General features: G+C 43.6%; 1 protein-coding gene across 2 annotated transcripts in view; it reads left to right on the top strand.

The window, feature by feature from the left end:
• The window catches only part of LOC126295133 (zinc finger protein 708-like), a 233,563-nt gene extending 215,944 nt beyond the window's left edge, over nt 1-17,619 (top strand). For both annotated transcript variants that reach the window (XM_049987412.1, XM_049987413.1), the window contains 2 exons: nt 8,586-9,162; nt 17,032-17,619. In XM_049987412.1, the coding sequence (XP_049843369.1) occupies nt 8,586-9,162; nt 17,032-17,518 (1,064 nt within the window). In that variant the 3' untranslated portion in view covers nt 17,519-17,619. The remainder of the gene's footprint in view (nt 1-8,585; nt 9,163-17,031) is intronic.
• The last annotated feature ends 1,596 nt before the right edge of the window (nt 17,620-19,215 follow it).

Here is a 19,215-nt window from a genome sequence, read left to right as displayed (position 1 = left end):
AGAACTACTTAAACCTAACTAACCTAAGGACGTCACACACATCCATGCCCGAGGCAGGATTCGAACCTGCGACCGTAGCAGTCGCACGGTTCCCGACTGCGCGCCTAGAACCGCGAGATCACCGCGGCCGGCTGGAAAAGGTGTGGATTGGATCTTATACTGTAGCAGCTGTTAAAGAAGGGATTGTCCGGAATCTCAACCGTAAGGGGGTGAAAAAGGGATGACGAATTCTTTAAAAAGTCACTGTTAAGGCAGTTTTGAAGCTAGAACTGCGAAAACTAGAATCTGGTTTCCGTCAGAAAATAAAAAAAAAATTACATGTCTCAGTGTTTCTGGAAATTCAGTCCGTAAAGGAGTCGATAAGAGGATGAAAATTTTTAAGAAAATATTTTGTTACATTAAAGTTTTAAAGTTAAATTTATGAAAGATGGTATTTCACTTCTCGGTGAGTTATAAAGAAATAATTGTGCGATGAAAATTGCTGTGTAAATATCTGCATAAGAACTCAAACGGCGTGATTAAGAAAGACTCCGGACTCCAGGTATCAGGATCACTGTTTGGTAAGATTTACATTCGGAAAAGTCCACGCTTACACGGCCTTAATTAGCGTGAAAAGTTGTGATGCTGTGTGAACAACATAAAAATTCGATTAGAAAAGAACAGAAATTCTGCGCAGGCCATACAGTCGGCACGATCGAAGGGGCATTCACTCGGCCAGTTGTTTCTGAACTGCAGTAACAATCATCGGACTGAAGTCAGGAGAGAACGGAACCAGAAGCAATTGTTCTAGCTCTGACATCGAAACACGATTAATGCCGTGAGACATGAAGTGCGCCAGAAAACCAGGAGAACAATTTGTACTGAACATATGGCATGTAAAAGCCGGCAGTTTGCTAAAGAATTCGCGCAATGAACAACTTTGCGTTACTCATTGTAATAAGTGGTACCGACTTTAGAAATGCAAATGTTCAGAAATAATAGTTCTCTATTATAGTAAGTTATTCGTCGGAAGCTCGTGAAGTTTAATGTACCGAAGAATCAGTAATTTTACCGGATCGCACTTCCTTCACTCTTGTGCAGTAAGGTGTGTAGTATACTGGTGCGCCTGTTTTCAATAAGCTAGCACAAGAATTAAAAAATCTTAGCAGTAATGCACGCGCTTTTAAATAAGATTCCTCAGGTCGCACTCTTCCTGTTCTGTCAAGGAGTTCCTTGAAATATTAAACTGGTTCCTGTGTTGTTATTGACTGTGTTTACGTAATTTTATGCCTTTTTTGCGTTCATAAACATTTTATTTTACTCTTATTACTTCTATGTTGTACTTTTATGTACTGACACGTTGCATGATCTTGGAGATTAGCTTCTCAGTTTGGTCCTGAAGAACTAGATGTGTAAAATAATAATAAAAAATACTCTGTTGACGTAATTTGCAGTGCACAAAAAAGCATAAAATGTATCATTCTGTGGTAATATTTTGTGAACAGGCCTTTAATTTATACTTTTAAACTTTGTCATTATTCTTTAGCTAGTTGCTCTGCCAAGCAACAAAGTTCACTGCTGTTAAATAACGGTTTTGAATAGCAGTCTTTCTAAATTGCACGTGTTTATCTTGGTTACCGAAATTAAATAAGGAATCACTTCCAATATTTTAACATAGTTTCACTGGTGTTGTTCTCTAGGTCAGTAATGGTAAAAGGGTAGAACTCTGTTAGATATTTGATTGAGGTAAAGTTCATTAGTCTATAACAGTTGCTGCACTGAACGAACTTCATTCAGTTAAGAACTCCTACGCTGGTCACTTACAGCCTAAAGAAACTGGTCGGATCTTACTTCTATGAGTCGCTGCGGGTGGGACGTAAGGCATTGCTCGTCGGCAGCTTGTGGCAACAGCTGTTACCGCTCCACATAAGAAGTTTGGGCCCACAGGACTGTCGTGGAATATCGGTGTCCGCCAGACGTCAGCGTTCTGTCGCCACTCACGGCCAGGCAGTGCTGTCCTGGCCGTGTACCGCAGATCTCGCCGCGCACCGCGTCTCCCCCCACCACCTGTCTGCCGCCTGCAGCTCTCCCCTCCCCTCCCCACTACTACTCCCCCCCCCCCCCTACGCGCCCACTTCTGTAGGACCACGGGTAGCCCCTTCGTGGAGTGCGTTTTCCTCTTCTTCTGCCAGAACCTCTTCATTCTTTCTCTTCTTCTCTCCCACTCTTCTTCCAAGATCTTCAGTTTCCGTTTCTCCTGTCGGCTCCACTGGTGACACACTAATCTTTTCCTGTATTCTTCTCCGTCGTTGACCTCCAGCATATTGGTCGGTGTATATTTGTTCCTCCAATTTTCCTTTCCTTCGACCTTGATCCCCAATTCCAACCAGTGCTTCCAAAGTTCAACAACTCACTTGGTTCCTGTCTTTCCCCTTGTCCTCCCTGTTGTTTCCCACACTCTCATCATCATTCTGTCCATACTCATCCTAACTACATGTCTAGCAAACCTTGCCCTTTTGAGTCTGATTTTCCTGGATATTTTTCTCATGTTCCGGTACAATTCTTCCCTGGGTCTTCACATCCACCTCTTTTGGGACCTAGTGTTTTTCTCAGTATTTTACTCTCTTCTTTCTCTAGTTGTTCTGCCCCATTTCTTCCTAGTGTCATCGTCTCAGCAGCATATAATACTGCATTCCTCACTTTTACCTTGTAGTGGCTTATCTTTGCCTCTGTGGATATATTCTTTTTATTGTATATGTCTCTCGTCATGCAGAAGGCTAACCTCATCTTCTTTATCCTTCCTGTTATTCCCTCATTCCTCCTGTTCCTCCCTGCTATAAATTCTCCCAGGTATTTAAATCTGCCCACCATTTGCACAGTGCCTTCTGGTGTTTCCCAGTCTGCAGTGGTATTTAATGTCTTTGTCTTGTTATAGGCGATCCGCAGTCCCACCTTTCTGGCTACTTTACTGAAGTTGTTGAGTTGTGTCTTCTTCGTCTCACTTACTATTGTTATGTCGTCTGCAAAGGCTAGGCAGTCCACTTGAGCCCTGTTGTCCTTTTTGTCCCCCACATGGGTCTTTGGTATTCCCATTTCCGCGTTTATTGCTCTCCACTGCCTGATGACTTTGTCCAGTGATATATTGAACAACAATGGTGACAATCCATCTCCCTGTTTAACACCAGTCTTGATCTCAAATGCTTCTAACAGTGCTCCTTTGAATCTCACCCTTGCTTTTGTATCAGTCAGAATTTCTTTAATGAGTTCTTGTGTAGTCCCATCAAGTCCTCTGTTCTTCAGGATCCTAACGAGAGTCTGTCTGTCGATGGAGTCTTATGCCTTTGTGAAGTCCATGAAGGTTATTACTGTCTTTTTGTTTTTTAGGGCCCTTTGTTCTATCAGTTGCTTCAGGATAAACATGTTGTATACAATCTCTTCCCTTTCTGAATCCTGCTTGGTAGTCGCCAACTGTACTTTCTACTTGTTCTTCTACTCTCTTGACAGCAACTTGCATCTGACCTCTAGTAGCGATATTAACCTGTAGTTGTTTGCGTCTCTTGTCCTCCTTCTTATGTGTTGGTACTACAGTTGGATTCTTCCATCCTTCTGGCAACTTCTTTGTTCTCCAGATCTGTTGAATTAAGTTGGTCATGTTGACTATTGCTTTGTTGCCTCCCCACTTTATCATCTCGGCTGCTATATCATCTTCTCCAGTTGCCTTATTATTCTTTAGATCGCTTATGGCATGTGCGACTTCATCCCTGGTTGGAGGGCGTGGCTCTCTCTTCTGTGTCAGTCCCCGCGCCCATCGACAACAGTTCTTCCCAGTGGCGGGCCAAACGGTTATTCTGGAGTAACCGTTATCACCGTTCCAGTTCTTCTCTGATAACCGTTATTTTTAACGGTTATCAATAACTGTAAAGTTATTTTTGACTACCAAATACTCCGACGGGGTTAAGTTAAATAACGACACGGTTGGAATCCATCAGTTTAGTTATCATAACTGCGAGTAGTGCGAAATGGCAGGAATGTCGTATGAATCGTGTCGTAACTTTAGCAAATTAACTCCGGGTACATTTCAGTTGATTTTAGAAGGATTTTAGTGTTTCATGTTATATGTGTGTAGGTTATCGGTCGCTATTAGAAATTGTATCCTCGCAGCTGCAACAGAAAGTCCGGGGAACTTCGCCACAACAATGTTTAAAATGTTAACAACGTGCGTTTTTAAGTACGAAGTAATATGTAAACTGAATACTGTAGGTTAAATTCGAAGCTTAATTTCTTGTGCTGCTCACTTAATAGAATAAGTGAAAAGCCTTGTAATACAGCAAAAAAAAAGAAAAAAAACGTAATGTGACAGATTCGTTTCCTAATGTCTTGTACAAGATAGGCCTATTGGGGAAAGTGCGAGTACGCTAATCCAAGGTTTATGTGAGCCTCAGAAAACTGCTACATTTCTCCAGCTACAGCATGCGTATAACATATGAAGACATTGACAGTGTTACATTTCTGGGACTAAATTCAGTTGGGAAGGGCGTACCACAGAATTGATGAAGCGCCTAAAGAAGTCGGTCTTTGCAGAATGTCAGATGTAGGAGACATTACCGATTTCATGCTTAATGTCACTTTCAGGATCTACATTACCTCCACTAGTTACATTAACTGATCTACTTAAAGTAGATTATACTCCACTGTCCGTAAATAACAAACATCGTCAAAAACCCCCTGTTTGACATCTACTCCTTCTCTCTGGCTGCTAGTCTGCGTAGCACTTACACTGAATGAAAGTCCTTCCTCTTTTTTTCGTATTTACAAAATCTTTCACTTTCCATGTTATTCAGTGTCTCAACACACACACACACACACACAACAAATGTAACAAACTTACCTTTCGTTGAATTATGCAGCCTCGGCATGCTAAAACTGAGAGTCCGACCTCCTCCGTCTGCCGTACCAGTTCCAGGGACCCCGGTCGTCGTGTAAGTTGTCATCGCGGCCCTGCCGTACTGCTGGTCGCTGATACCGCTCTGATGCCGTCTGCTGCTTCGATGTGCCCTCGTTCTTATTGTGACTGTTCAGCATCTTCTTTCTTCTAAGTATGTCTGGCAACTCGAAACGGTTTCCATTCAAACTTCTGCATGTACCGATTTACTAAATTTTTCATTGTCATTCACTATCATGTCTCTCACAAAGTTTCTCTCAAGCACGGATTCAATGTACTACGGCTTTTTAGCTGTTTTCCCGGCCTGTGCACCATGTGCGGCAGCGCGGTTCCTTCTGTCCTGCACCTGCCTGTGGACTCGTTGCAGCAGATCGCCGGTAGGAAAGCCGAGCACAAACCTACCGTACTGCGACCCGCCCTAGGCTGCTGCATACAACGTAACTATTCTAAGAATTGGGAAAAGGTCTTAATTTTGAGTGAAAGGTAGAAGTCCTCATAAAACTTGGTATAATCTGAAGTTTAGAATTAAAAGTTCACTGCCAAGCCCGTGCTAATCCTAACACAGTCTTACACAAACCTTTTTATTCACGTTAGCAAGTCTATGGTAACGTATGTTCCGAAATCTGAACAGCAACTAAGCAAGAATTGCTCTTAAACTATAATGCTCACCACACTATTAAGTTCATCGGTATCTAATACAATCAAGTTTTTGGTCGCCGATCTGCTCAATATGCCAAGCGGAATTTCTTTTCTCATACACAAAATTACTTACAAAATCCGTACTCTGTAAGGAAAAAAAAAAACTTTTGAGTCATGTAGCACAAAAACTGTCAAATTATAACTTCTTTCGGAGCTCATACTACATACGACTGCTGCAAGCATTCTCTATCTACAAGAGAAGAGACGCTCGAAGAATACACCTTTCTGATTAGTCAGTTTTCTTTAAGACCGATAGAAATATATTATCCTCCTGCGTTAGCCCGCGCTTTTCATGACCCACCAATCAGCAAGCTACACACTTTCAAATTGTACTTTTTTCGTAAATAAATATTTAACTTTCTGATAATTTATTTATACTTTACGTTATTAACTGTTTTGATTTGCACTCGAATTAACTTCCCTTTTAGCATAAACTTACTTAACATTATTTGATACTGTAATGTGGTAACGGTCTTGATCCTTACATGAGTCCACTTAACGTGATGATAATCACTTTGCGAGCACTTTAGGTGAATAAAAACGACTGACATCGGCGCAGTACCTTTGTAGACAAGTAGTTGATAACTAATCTAAATTATGATGTAGGACATCTATGTGGAAACACATCGGCACGCAGGGTAGATAAGACAGTGAGAATTACGCGATTTTCTAATCATAAAATTTTGCAGAAATGCAGTATGCAAGACAGAGCTCCGCTACCTCCCCGGCCAGCCGCCGAAGGCCGCAGCCTGACTGCACGAGTAGTTAACTGGGGAAGTTCTGTAATTCGTTTAGAGAGGCCACAGCTGCCGCCAGACTCTGAGGCCGCAGGTGCTCAGGTGTTTACCAAAACAGAGCAGTGGGTAGCTGGACAGGCTTTGCTGTGTGTGCCATCGCCTATGTCCCACTAATTTTACGCCTCCGAGTAACACAAGTCGGGCAGGCCAGGAGTTCCGGATAGCAAAACTTTCAATGCAGGATTCTGTGTTCGCAACGACGGGGAATTTTGTCGGGAAAATTTCGAGTGGTATCCTACGAGAAAAATTCCAGTAAAATTTTTGTTGCCAGCACGTGTGGTTCTTCCCAGCCGGTTTGGGCGGAGTTTACTCGTGTAATTTTGTAGAAAGGGAAAATCTTTGGAAAAGACTTAGATACCTATGCCCTACATTGCTCGGCACTTGCAAACTGGGTATTTTGAGCGTGTCTCGCGATGTGTTTCACTCGGCAAAAGTTGAGGTTGGACAGCAGAGGTGAAGAGCGATCGTCCTCGACTCTCTGTCGAGGTCTTCCGTTCTGGGCTTTCGTACTGACAGGACGTTAGCCAATTCGTCTCCCGTTTTGGTCTCTCGTTCTGAGACGACGTTAGCTGCGCCAGCTCTTTGGTGCGGGGAAGACTGTCGTAATTAGAGAAGTTTACGAACAGCGGTCTGTTGTCAGAGTATTGTAGGAGTGTACTTTCCGAGACGCCACACACCGATCGCACGGCCACGCCGTCGGCGTCGGAGGCCGCCGCTGCAACAGTAGTATTACGGTGAGATCGCTCCCGCTTCGGCATGTGTTAGGAGTAGCCTTAAATAGTTGGATCACGTGCAATTGCTGTTTCCACAGGGGCTTCACGATACTTTGGGGTGTAGAGGTTCTTCGTATTTTGCGTTTTGTGTCGATGTCAGTCGGTCAGCCAAGTTTATGATAGATCGCGTTTTGGACCGATTTTAACACAGTTGACTGCTAATGCCAGTTAGGAAGGTAATTTGTAAATTGTTCATTGTGTTTCATTCAGCATTGATCTGAAGGTTATAATAAAATTATTGTTATTCAGTAGAGCCTTTACTTTCAATAGTTGATCCTTTCGGTTTATTTTATTTTTGTGTGTGTGTTTGATGTCATTGTACACCTTAAGTGTGCGTGATAGTTCATGTTTTGAAGTAAAAATAGGTGTGATTTGTCGCCAATACTACCACTGCAGATTAATTTGGGGTGACAGGGCCAAATTTAAATCTAGCGTGATCAATTTTTGCGTACAGTTCCACTCTCAGTTTCTCTGTAAGTTGTTTGTCAGGGGGCGAAAACACGCAAAATCTCGACAACAAAATTCCCTGTCGTGTGCATTCACAGTATCTTGAAAATTTGTCATGCTAGTTCGTACGGCGTTTATCAGTATATCAGTGATCTATATATTTGCTTTAGAGCTCGTTCACGCTGCTAAAAACGTATACAAATCTGTACAAACATAAATAAATAAATTTCTTCAAGAAATAAAAGGAACAACTCAGAAAAACATTCTGTTCACCTGTTTGTTGAATGTGTCTGTCGACTGTTGTACTCTGGTGGATGAGAATCAGAAGTACGTTCTCAACTGAACCTGCTTCAGACCACCTGTCACTAAATGCATGAGTCGTTCTCCCAATACACAGGCTTCAGACAGGAGCGATCTAAAGGCGGCATGCCTCCCTCCCTCGTTGATCCCTTGTGTGAAACAACTCCTGCAAGGGTACATGCACGACTGCTTGTTAAATGACGAATAATACACATTCTAGTCATAAAACGAGGTTGCTTTCTTGAATAACAGGGGACATAAAGAGATTATCTCGTTGAATAAAATACTTACATAGTTGTTAACAACCTTTTTAGTATTTTGGTAGATGTCCATTTCGAACCATTTCCAGACCAAGCACCGTTGCACTGTAGAAAAACTTATGGAAATAACGTCTTTGCCGGTTCTCGAACTTGTTCTCCTAATAAAATGTGCTGAAAGAAAAGGTAACTCTTGAAAACGGTATTATTAAAGAATTGCAGTTATTCACCAATGCCATCAGTGTGACAGAAAGGGTGTGACATTGCTGGAACTCACTGATGACAGACCATCTTTATCAACTGTCGCTGGAGACAGGTGTGTCTGTTGCTGTTAGAAGTATAGATAGTCACCTGTAAGCTGGAAGGGCTGCTCGATGATGTTGTGTTTCAGAATCGTCAGCAATGGAAGCAGTTAAGGACGTCACGGAGACGGTGGCCGTGGACCTGGGTGCACTCCTGGACGCCGGGGACGACGCCATGGTGACGCTCGTGGCAGGCGATACTCGGCTGGTGGCGCACAGGGCCGTCCTGGTGGACAGGAGCCCCGTGTTCGCCGCCATGTTCGCCCACGACACCCTGGAGGCGAGCACTGGCGTGGTGAGCATCGCCGACGTGGGGGGCCCGGTGCTGAGGCAGCTGGTCTCCTACCTGTACACCCTGCGGGCCCCCCAGCTGCCCGCGATGGCCGCCCAGCTGCTGGCCGCAGCGGACAAGTATGGCGTGTCGGGGCTGAAGGAGGAGTGCGAGCGGCAGGTGGCTGCCCAGCTTACTGTGGAGACCGCTGCGGCCGCAGCCGCCCTCGCAGTGCGCCACTCCTGCAGCAACCTCAGGCGGGCCGCCGTCGAATTTATGAAGACACGAACCCGTGAGGTGATGGCCACTCAAGGGTGGGCGGATGCCATGTGGAAGCAGCCGCTAGACTTGATCGAAGTGAGCCCGCTGCTGTACGATCCACCACCAAAAATCAGGTTAGTGTGAGACAGCACACTCACTCGTGTCTCTCAGTTCTGGATGTGTGTGTGTACTTATTTCCAAGTCTATAATGTTTGCCGCTGAGGTTCTTTAGATATGTCTCTGCCATAAAATACGCCATCATAGACAGTCGTTTCGTGATAGCTCACAATGCTATCACTGCCCTTCAGTACCAGAGCTTGATAATACATAATGGCCAGCTGGAGTGGCCGAGCGGTTCTAGGAGCTACAGTCTGGAACCGCGCAACCCAGTTCATTACCATGTACATTAACTTACAAAAATCATCAAAGAGCCAGTTTGTAGACATTATTCTGTTAAACTACATGTATGCAAAAAGGGCTTGTTTAGGTTTGGGTATCAACTGCCAGTACAAATGGTACACTCACTGTGCAAATAGAGCGTGGCCCATTATGCTGTGGGCACAAAGCTGCATTGCCCAGCAAGGGCTCAGACACTGTGATGTGTGTAGATTGCAGCTGGCAGCCTGTACAGGTTGCTGTAAGCCTGTTCACATAAAGTAGTGTTTAAATTTGTCCAGTGCTTCTGTGGCAGATAACAATGAGGCACATTTGAATAGTGCCACGCTGCATAAAGATGAGACTGAGTGAGTCACTTACAACCAACACCTAGAGCAAGGTAGTGTACTGCAGATCGATTATAGGAGGGCGGCAACATATTTACAATTTTAGATTTCTGATGTTGACCTGTGGATTTTTTTTCATGTAGTAAAGCAGACTATCAGATTAATCACTAATCACACCTCGGTATTACAGCTTTGTCTGTTGCATAGTTGTCTGTCACTTTTTTCTACATTCAAGCCATATATCAGTAACCAACCCAGCATAATTCTTCGTTCTCTCCTAATCCAAACACTGCATGGAAGATCCTAATTGATCTAAAGGCACGTTACATAAAAATAATAATGGTCTGCTGTCAGGGCTTGTAGGGAAGATGTTCAGAAGACCAGTTGAAGTAAGCATCGGTGCTCCAGTGTATGGCTGCTCTCACCTCTCGCAGCCTGAGGCCACCTCATGAGACTAGAGCCAATCCTCGTGGCGGTCCTGGCTGGTTTCATAAAATTGAGTCTTCCCACCTCATTTTGTTCTCCTCTCTATTCAGCCATTACATAAAGTTCATGTGGTACTTGGATACATTCCCTTCTGTGACACACAGAATACCATGCTTTACTGTGTCTTCTATGAACAGGTATCCCTCCCCTGTCTGCCTGTCTCGATTGCTCTATGGCTTTACCATAGCCACCCAGTGAACACTACAGACTTTCATTCCACTGTGACACTCACTATGACATTATATATATTCCATCTATTGTTGTTGCTTTCCACCTTTGATAGTCTGTGGGCATTAATGAGGCCCTGGAACCAGAGTTTCCTTCTTTTTGCACCATCTTACAATAACATATGTCCATACAAGTCTAATAGCTATTAACACTGATAAATTAACATTTAGTTTTCAGTTAGATTTTAATACTTATGTAGTATTTTATGTGCAATATGACATATTGGAAATCTTGTGTTTGACATGACACTACGTGCATTCCTTGAACCAGTTTTAATGAACTTGTAGCCAGTATTGTGAATCATTCAGTGTGTTTTTCTTTTATTCAATAAAGACTAACATGAAAATTCATGTTTGAAACAATGAACATATTAGAATTGTTATTTATGTTCTTGAAAAAGTTTAAAAGATCACTCCAAACTCGTTCTGCACCCTGTGGGAAATGATGTAGGCTCTTAAGTTTGAAAAAGTTTTTATTAACGGTAATCTTTTTACTAACAGTAATCTTTGTGTATATTTTACAAGTTATCTTGATGATGTGTATTAGATCCATGCTGTAATTAGTGATCTTAACCTAATTCACTGCCCCATACTTCCCACACTATTGGGTGTTAGTTGCATACACATATACAATGTTCGGTTCTGGAGATGCTGTGGGCTTCCACTGATTTTACTCCCCCTCCCCCTCAAAAATTATACTTAGTTTTACACTAAAATTCTTAGAATTTTAATAATAATTAAAATAAGATGGATACAACCACATGCAAGCAGAATGATTTTTTACTTATACAGTGAAGTGATACAGTGCTTTTCTATTTTTCAGGCAGGATGTCTCATGATACCATGTTCATCCTCCTCCCCTTGTATCTATGCCAGGCCTTCTAGACATCAGTTCTCATGGTATTTACCATCCACATCTACTGTATGTGGAGGACAAACTTAATTTTACCTCAGTAGCAAGTTCACAGCACAACTTACTACATCATCAGTCACAAACATTGCTCATAGCCCCTCCTCTCTACACACACACACACACACACACACACACACACACACACACACACACACAAATCAATAATACATCAGTGTTTGGGCTATGACACAGCTTACTTTAACTGCCTCACGGTTGCATGGGTGCCTACAAAGGGAACACCCTCATTCGAAAAATACTTAAATTTCTGTCAGCTGTATTATTTAGATTTATGTTGTAACACTTTTATGACGAGTAACTGTTGCACTGCCGCAGCCTCTTTCTGTTGTCAAGTCACTAATTCCACTTTGCTGCACTGCCAGCTGTTCTGAATTCCTTTTCCTTTGAAACATGCTGTCAACCATTTCGTTATCTGTACCTTTCAAAGGCCAGGTTCTAAAACATGCTGTGAATGCTGTCTGATGATCGAAGTATCACATTATTAACATTAAAATTTTTTCACAACCAGATGGGTGTCGTGCCTGTCCAGTTGATATGCATGTGTTATCATGCTCAGAAGAAGCCAAAAGTCCTGAACTGTGTTCCACCTGGTTTGTATACAGCCACGTAACCTAAGGGTCTTGCAGTTTGTGTGCTCTCTTTCTAATACAGTCGTTTCACTACACAAAATTATGACTACAACAGACCACCAGAGAAAACTGCCCTTTACAGTTATCGTCCATATGAAAACCAATTCCACAATAACTTAAATATCAGAATATCTGTTACCAGAGGTGACAGTCCTCAGTGCTTGTAAGTTAAAGTTCATTAAAATAAATGACATTTCCAAAGGCAAGACTAAACTTCAGACTACATGGTTTTGTGTTGGACTGGGACCCAGGAATCCAATCCACTCACTACTGTCTCAGCTAACGAAGCACGAGAGATCTTAACTATCATTTTAACCACATGTAACAGCATTAAAACTTGATATGATAGGGCATAAAGTTTTGTTTTGGACAGAGATTGTGAATGAAGCAAAATAAAATTTTATGTATCGAAATTTTTCCCCACTAGAGGGATGATGAAACTTAAATGATTATACAACAAACTATTCACCTGCTGCGTAGCTCTAAAATACGTAGCTCAGAAGCACCTCATTTTATGGTGAAGGAATCTCGGAGGAAAATTTTCTCCTCAAGAGAGAAGATTTCTTACTTTTTAATAATTGTTATTTACCTAATTCTGTACGCCAACAGTTGTTTTAACCAGAAGAAGGGACTGTCCTGATTTCTACTATTATGCATTACATTCAGAAATCGCAGCATGGAGCTTCCAGCGAGTGGAAGATAACAGAAGACCAACTTGGCAAACATACCTCACGAACTGATGCACTGGTCCGACTTACAAGATACTGTGAAATAAATCGAAAACAAACAACCGTGAACACATAACTTTCAAGTCATCACTCACAGCTGAGATATTTTCTGTGCAGACATGGTCTTCTGGATGAAGTATTAAAAATAAAAAATCATCCACGAAAATATTGGAGCGCCTTGGTGGCAGGGACGGGGGTTGAATCGCGGGCAGGCCTCAGAGTCCTCAGCTTCTGGCCTCTTCGGCCCCGCCTGCCTGGTGCTGACCAGCGACTTCCAGAAAAAGATTGTTGGTACACCACAGAGAGAGCGGACAGCTGAGACAGGTATAGGGGCGGCATGGCAGACAGGTCTGTGGATTCTTGGTCCCTGCCCTCTCAGTTGCCACCTTCCTGGCACTGACACCCTAAAAAATAAAAAAAGTAAAGCTTTGTAATGGAAGATATCGTGTAGCGGAAAGGATGCTGTATTGGTTAAAAAATAAATTTGGAAGAAGTTGTTAAGGCAGCCAGTTTCTAGTATACACATCGTGGCTTCGAATCCCATCACTTCCATGAAGTTATTAGTTAAAGAAGCTGAAATGATTCGAGCTACCTAGGCTCAACATCTGGGTTCGTTTCTGACATCAGGCAATCATTTGTAACAAGCAGAAGCAGCACCTCTCCCACCTCTGGTAACTTGGAGAAAAATCGGTACAGAGGCATAAGTCATGCCAGGTCGAAACTCTCACCAGTTACCTTTCTAGCGCGATATTCTTTTTTTTTAAATCTAAAAGACAATCGACGTGCAAGGTCACAGGGTACTTTCTTATTGCATATGAGCTTGAGATGGGGAAAATATTGGTGCTGCACTCAAATCTCCCTTTTTGGCACATTTGATCCCTTTGAGATGATACATTTCCGCTCTTCCATTGTGTCCGCATGACTGCAAAGTCCTCAAGACCTTCAAAAAAGACACGTGTCTGGGTGCGAATCCTGGCCTGTCATTTCAAATTGACGCCCACACACAAAAGAACATGTGACAAATTACTATGGTTTTTAACAATTCTCCGGACTTTGTCAACAATAATTATTGGCACTGGTTTCGACTCCCAAGTCAAACATGGAACTTTTCATCATATCATGTCAGTTTCAGCTAGGAGCTCCCACTGAAAACGAATTTGATAATCAACGTCTCTTTGTATGTAGCCAACAACGATGTGTGTAATGTTAGATTCATAGTCAGCACAGATATTTTAGTCATATGCACATTTTGCTGCTGTTTAAGTAAACCGATATGTGACATCTACACGTTACTAGAAGTGAACGTAGTGGGGTGCAGGGTTTGATGCCTGGTAAGGTAAGACATTTTAATCTCATCATTTCAGTTTATCATCGTGCTACTGGTTAAAAGTGACGATTTCTAATGTTTGATTGTGCTTACTTAAGTGCCAGATTAAGTCCGGGGTTGGAATCTCCGGTCAACAGAAAACTTTGTCATGTCATTTCTAGTTTACACATGGGCACTCTTCCTCACTTGTGACTGAAACCATATTTATCATATTTCATGTCACTGTTACCAGGAGTAATAGCTGCTGGATTGTATTTAGAGAGTGTAATGCAGAAACTAAATTTTTGTTGTACAATTTTAAGGTGAAAGTTGCTTTTTGAAATGTTGGCTATGTAATAAATTCGCGTGTACAATCATAATGGCTGTGTAATCTCTAATACCATGTTTTCTGATATTTGCATTATCGTAGTACTAATTTGTATCTAAACTGGTAGTCACACAGAGCAGTTGTCTGTTGTGGTGTCCTGGAGTAACCATTTTGTATAGTGAGACGACTTTACTGAAAAGAGAGCAGAGAACATTGTCATGTGGATTGCATACAAATCAGGTAAAACAAAATTCTTATCATTCAGGTAGTTTGTGCATGATAGTACATGTTAAATGCGTTTGCATATGCTATCAGGAACACAAAATACACTCCTGGAAATTGAAATAAGAACACCGTGAATTCATTGTTCCAGGAAGGGGAAACTTTATTGACACATTCCTGGGGTCAGATACATCACATGATCACACTGCCAGAACCACACGCACATAGACACAGGCAACAGAGCATGCACATTGTCGGCACTAGTACAGTGTATATCTACCTTTCGCAACAATGCAGGCTGCTATTCTCCCATGGAGACGATCGTAGAGATACTGGATGTAGTCCTGTGGAACGGCTTGCCATGCCATTTCCACATGCCGCCTCAGTTGGACCAGCGTTCGTGCTGGAAGTGCAGACCGCGTGACATGTCGCTTCATCCAGTCCCAAACATGCTCAATGGGGGACAGATCCGGAGATCTTGCTGGCCAGGGTAGTTGACTTACACCTTCTAGAGCATGTTGGGTGGCACGGGATACATGCGCACGTGCATTGTCCTGTTGGAACAGCAAGTTCCCTTGCCGGTCTAGGAATGGTAGAACGATGGGTTCGATGACGGTTTGGATGTACCGTGCACTATTCAGTGTCCCCTCGACGATCACCAGAGGTGTACGGCCAGTGCAGGAGATAGCTCCCCACACCATGATGCCGGGTGTTGGCCCTGTGTGCCTCAGTCGTATGCAGTCCTGATTGTGGCGCTCACCTGCACGGCGCCAATCACGCATACGACCATCATTGGCACCAAGGCAGAAGCGACTCTCATCGCTGATGACGACACGTCTCCATTCGTCCCTCCATTCACGCCTGTCGCGACACCACTGGAGGCGGGCTGCACGATGTTGGGGCATGAGCGGAAGACGGCCTAACGGTGTGCGGGACCGTAGCCCAGCTTCATGGAGACGGTTGCGAATGGTCCTCGCCGATACCCCAGGAGCAACAGTGTCCCTAATTTGCTGGGAAGTGGCGGTGCGGTCCCCTACGGCACTGCGTAGTATTCTACAATCTTGGCGTGCATCCGTGCGTCGCTGCGGTCCGGTCCCAGGTCGACGGGCACGTGCACCTTCCGCCGACCACTGGCGACAACATCGATGTACAGTGGAGATCTCACGCCCCACGTGTTGAGCAATTCGGCGGTACGTCCACCCGGCCTCCCGCATGCCCACTATACGCCCTCGCTCAAAGTACGTCAACTGCACATACGGTTCACGTCCACGCTGTCGCGGCATGCTACCATTGTGAAAGGCTGCGATGGAGCTCCGTATGCCACGGCAAACTGGCTGACACTGGCGGCGGCGGTGCACAAATGCTGCGCAGCTAGCGCCATTCGACGGCCAACACCGCGGTTCCTGGTGTGTCCGCTGTGCCGTGCGTGTGATCATTGCTTGTACAGCCCTCTCGCAGTGCCCGGAGCAAGTATGGTGGGTCTGACACACCGGTGTCAATGTGTTCTTTTTTCCATTTCCAGGAGTGTATCTCTCTCTCTCTCTCTCTCTCTCTCTCTCTCTCTCTCTCTCTCTCTCTGTCTCACACACACACACACACACACACACACACACACACACACACACATTTTTATGGGTGTAGAGTTGCCAGATACTTTCAGTATCTCTGAGCCTGTGTGAAGAAATGGACCAATAACTGGATTGAATTTTTTTGGCTTTGTATGAGGGAAGCGCTTCTTTGAAAATCTTGAGATGGAGTGTGATATGTGGTAGTTAAGCTGCAGACAGAGTAGTAGTATTACCTGTAACAAGACTGTTCTGCAGTTGAGGCGTGTCACTCATTAGCTACAACATAGTGAGATCAGAGGAGCTGACTTCCAGGAATGAGTGAGACAAAATGTGATAACTTAATTCATTCATAGGTTGTATAATTCAACTTTCAATGGACAATGAATAAAGATTTTTTAAGGGGGATTGAACAAATCTGCTGTAGCTTCTTGTATGCAGAGTTGAACACTGTTTTGTATTGTGGGAGGGGGAATTGGTAGGTTTGTTTCAGGACAGACTTGCATTCACAACAGTTGTTTCCTTGTGTGGCAGTTTTCCTCGCCAGCCGGTGTGGCTGTGCAGTTCTAGGCGCTTCAGTATGGAACCACGTGACTGCTATGCTCGCAGGTTCGAATCCTGCCTCAGGCATGGATGTGTGTGATGTCGTTAAGTTAGTTAGGTTTCAGTAGTTCTAAGTTCTACGGGACTGATGACCACAGATGTTAAGTCCCATAGTGCTCTGAGCCATTTGAACCATTTTGAACCTTTCTTTTTTTTGCAGTTTTCTTCATTGTGTGTGTGTGTGTGTGTGTGTGTGTGTGTGTGTGTGTGTGTGTGTGTGTGTAGCAAAGTCTGGCAGTTTCTGTGTTCTGTGCAGGAGGCTCTCTGCAAAGGAGAGATGCAGCAGGCTGATACAGGTGGCTGAGCAAGGGGCAGTGGGGGAGCTGAGGGCGCTGCTCGCCGAAGGGGCCGACGTGGAGGCGAGGGGAGGGGTGTGGGGGTGGACTGCCCTGCACTGTGCAGCACAAAGGGGAGACGTCGAGATAGCGTGGCTGCTGGTGGAAGCGGGGGCGGCGGTGGATGCCAGAGACAGCTGGTGGCAGAGGACGCCTCTGCACGTGGCTGCAATGTGGGGTGGTACTGCTGTTGCGAGGCTGCTTCTGAGGGCGACTGCCGATCCCAACGCCAGGGATGGCAGAGGGTGGACGCCGCTGCACTGGGCGGCAGCCAATGGCCACGCAGAAGTTGTGGCTGTGCTGCTCGAGGCGGGGGCTGACAGGGGGGCCACAGCGGGTGATGGTCGGACAGCACTGGACCTTGCCAGTGATGAAAAGGAGAGGAGGCTGATGGAGTTGCTGTCATGAGGCAGCCACTCCAACGGATTCTGTGCAAAAAAAAAAAGAACTGAAACAACTTCTCCAGTAATAATTAGCATTCTTCTTCAATAAACAATTCAAAAATTCAATCCTACTGTCACTCACTAATTTTACTCTTCCTCGAGTAGCATACTGCACACAAATAGTCTAAGCAACGCTGTGGCAAAACTGACGCAGCACTAGGTAACGGTAATGTAATTCAGGTAACAGGCAACCTTTCTCTCAAGGAAAATGCCTCGAGTACAGTTCTACACTAAACTTTGCAAAAGTCAACAGTTCAATGTGAATAAACGCTGTTACTCTATATCTGATGGCTGAAAACTATTCCACAGCGGTCAACAAGGTGCTATATCAGGCTACTGCAATTTGCAACATATCGAAATCACTGCTATATGAGTTCTATCACCAGAATTTTCACTTCTGATATAACACTCAATTTACTTCTGCATATTCAACAAACATTGTAAAGTACTGTACTCCCCGAGTCTAATTACAATGAGATATTAGTAGTAATATTCACATTAAATTATGCTACTATCATCTGGAACTATATGGTGAGTCCACATTTAACTAAACACAATCGGAGTACAACCTCCCACCTCACAGTTCCCACATAGCTGTTACACTGCTCTTGCAAAACACGCAACAACCTACCAGACGACCTGCACCTTTATTCCCACATTACAGGATAACACAATAAACTTCCCAGCTCTCTCTTTCACATTCCCCTCTCGTTGGTCTACACTACACTTCCCTCAACCAGATGCTGCTGCCGGCAGCTACCTCACTGCCCCCAGGTGGCGGTCTGCGGAATTACAGCTCTCACCACCAAAACCAATGATGCTACTAATATTCTGTGAAACAACTATGCACACAGAGAAAACTTTGCAGTTTTCCAAAATAAATTAGAAAACAGTTTCATCAGCAGTGCCAATAGTTAAACACTGAATTACAGCTCAGAACCAAACAGCACCTACATTGTACCTTACTCTCTCATAAACCTGCTGGAAACTTGGGGAACTTAGCTGTAAAATTTATGGACGGCTCATCGTAGACCTTTGGTTTATCAAGACACATAATATCCATTTTGATTCTAATAAAAAGCAGTAACTAGGCACAGTAAAATAGTTGTAAAGTAACGATAACACATACAAAATGTAGAGGAAATCCTGTCCTTCTAATATCGTTGTCTGTAATTGATGTAAAGGATTGCAACAACCAAAGTAATTATATTGATATTTGATACAGATCGCTGAGGCTCAAATTTCAGCACATGCAAGCAAAACAAATTTCACAACGATACACACGAATCTCGACACTCATCAGTCGCAATGGCATAGCTGAGACGGTAACACAAGTTGTGGAACTACAGGTAATAAAATTATATTTACTTTGAATCATACATCACGTATATAAGTGCAATGAATGTCAATTACTATTATGTTACTTAAATCCCTTATTTCTGATCGCACAGTTTCTCTGACTTTAAATAGAATTGAAGTCGGAGTAATTCATTTGTATTGTTGTGAAAGAGCAGCTATTCCATATCGATACAGATATCAACAGGCAGGGCTGGCACTACTCTCTCCAGACCCTCGCTAAATGTTTTTGGGCATCCTCCAAATTATCCTATTTTAAACTATGTTAATTCGGATAACGCCAGATAAAGGTAATAAAAACAATCA

The sequence above is a fragment of the Schistocerca gregaria genome, chromosome 11 (genome assembly GCF_023897955.1).
Source record: "Schistocerca gregaria isolate iqSchGreg1 chromosome 11, iqSchGreg1.2, whole genome shotgun sequence".
Taxonomy (NCBI): Eukaryota; Metazoa; Arthropoda; class Insecta; order Orthoptera; family Acrididae; genus Schistocerca; species Schistocerca gregaria.
The sequence above is the reverse complement of the archived record's forward strand: the minus strand, read 5'-3'. Positions and strand labels throughout refer to the sequence as shown.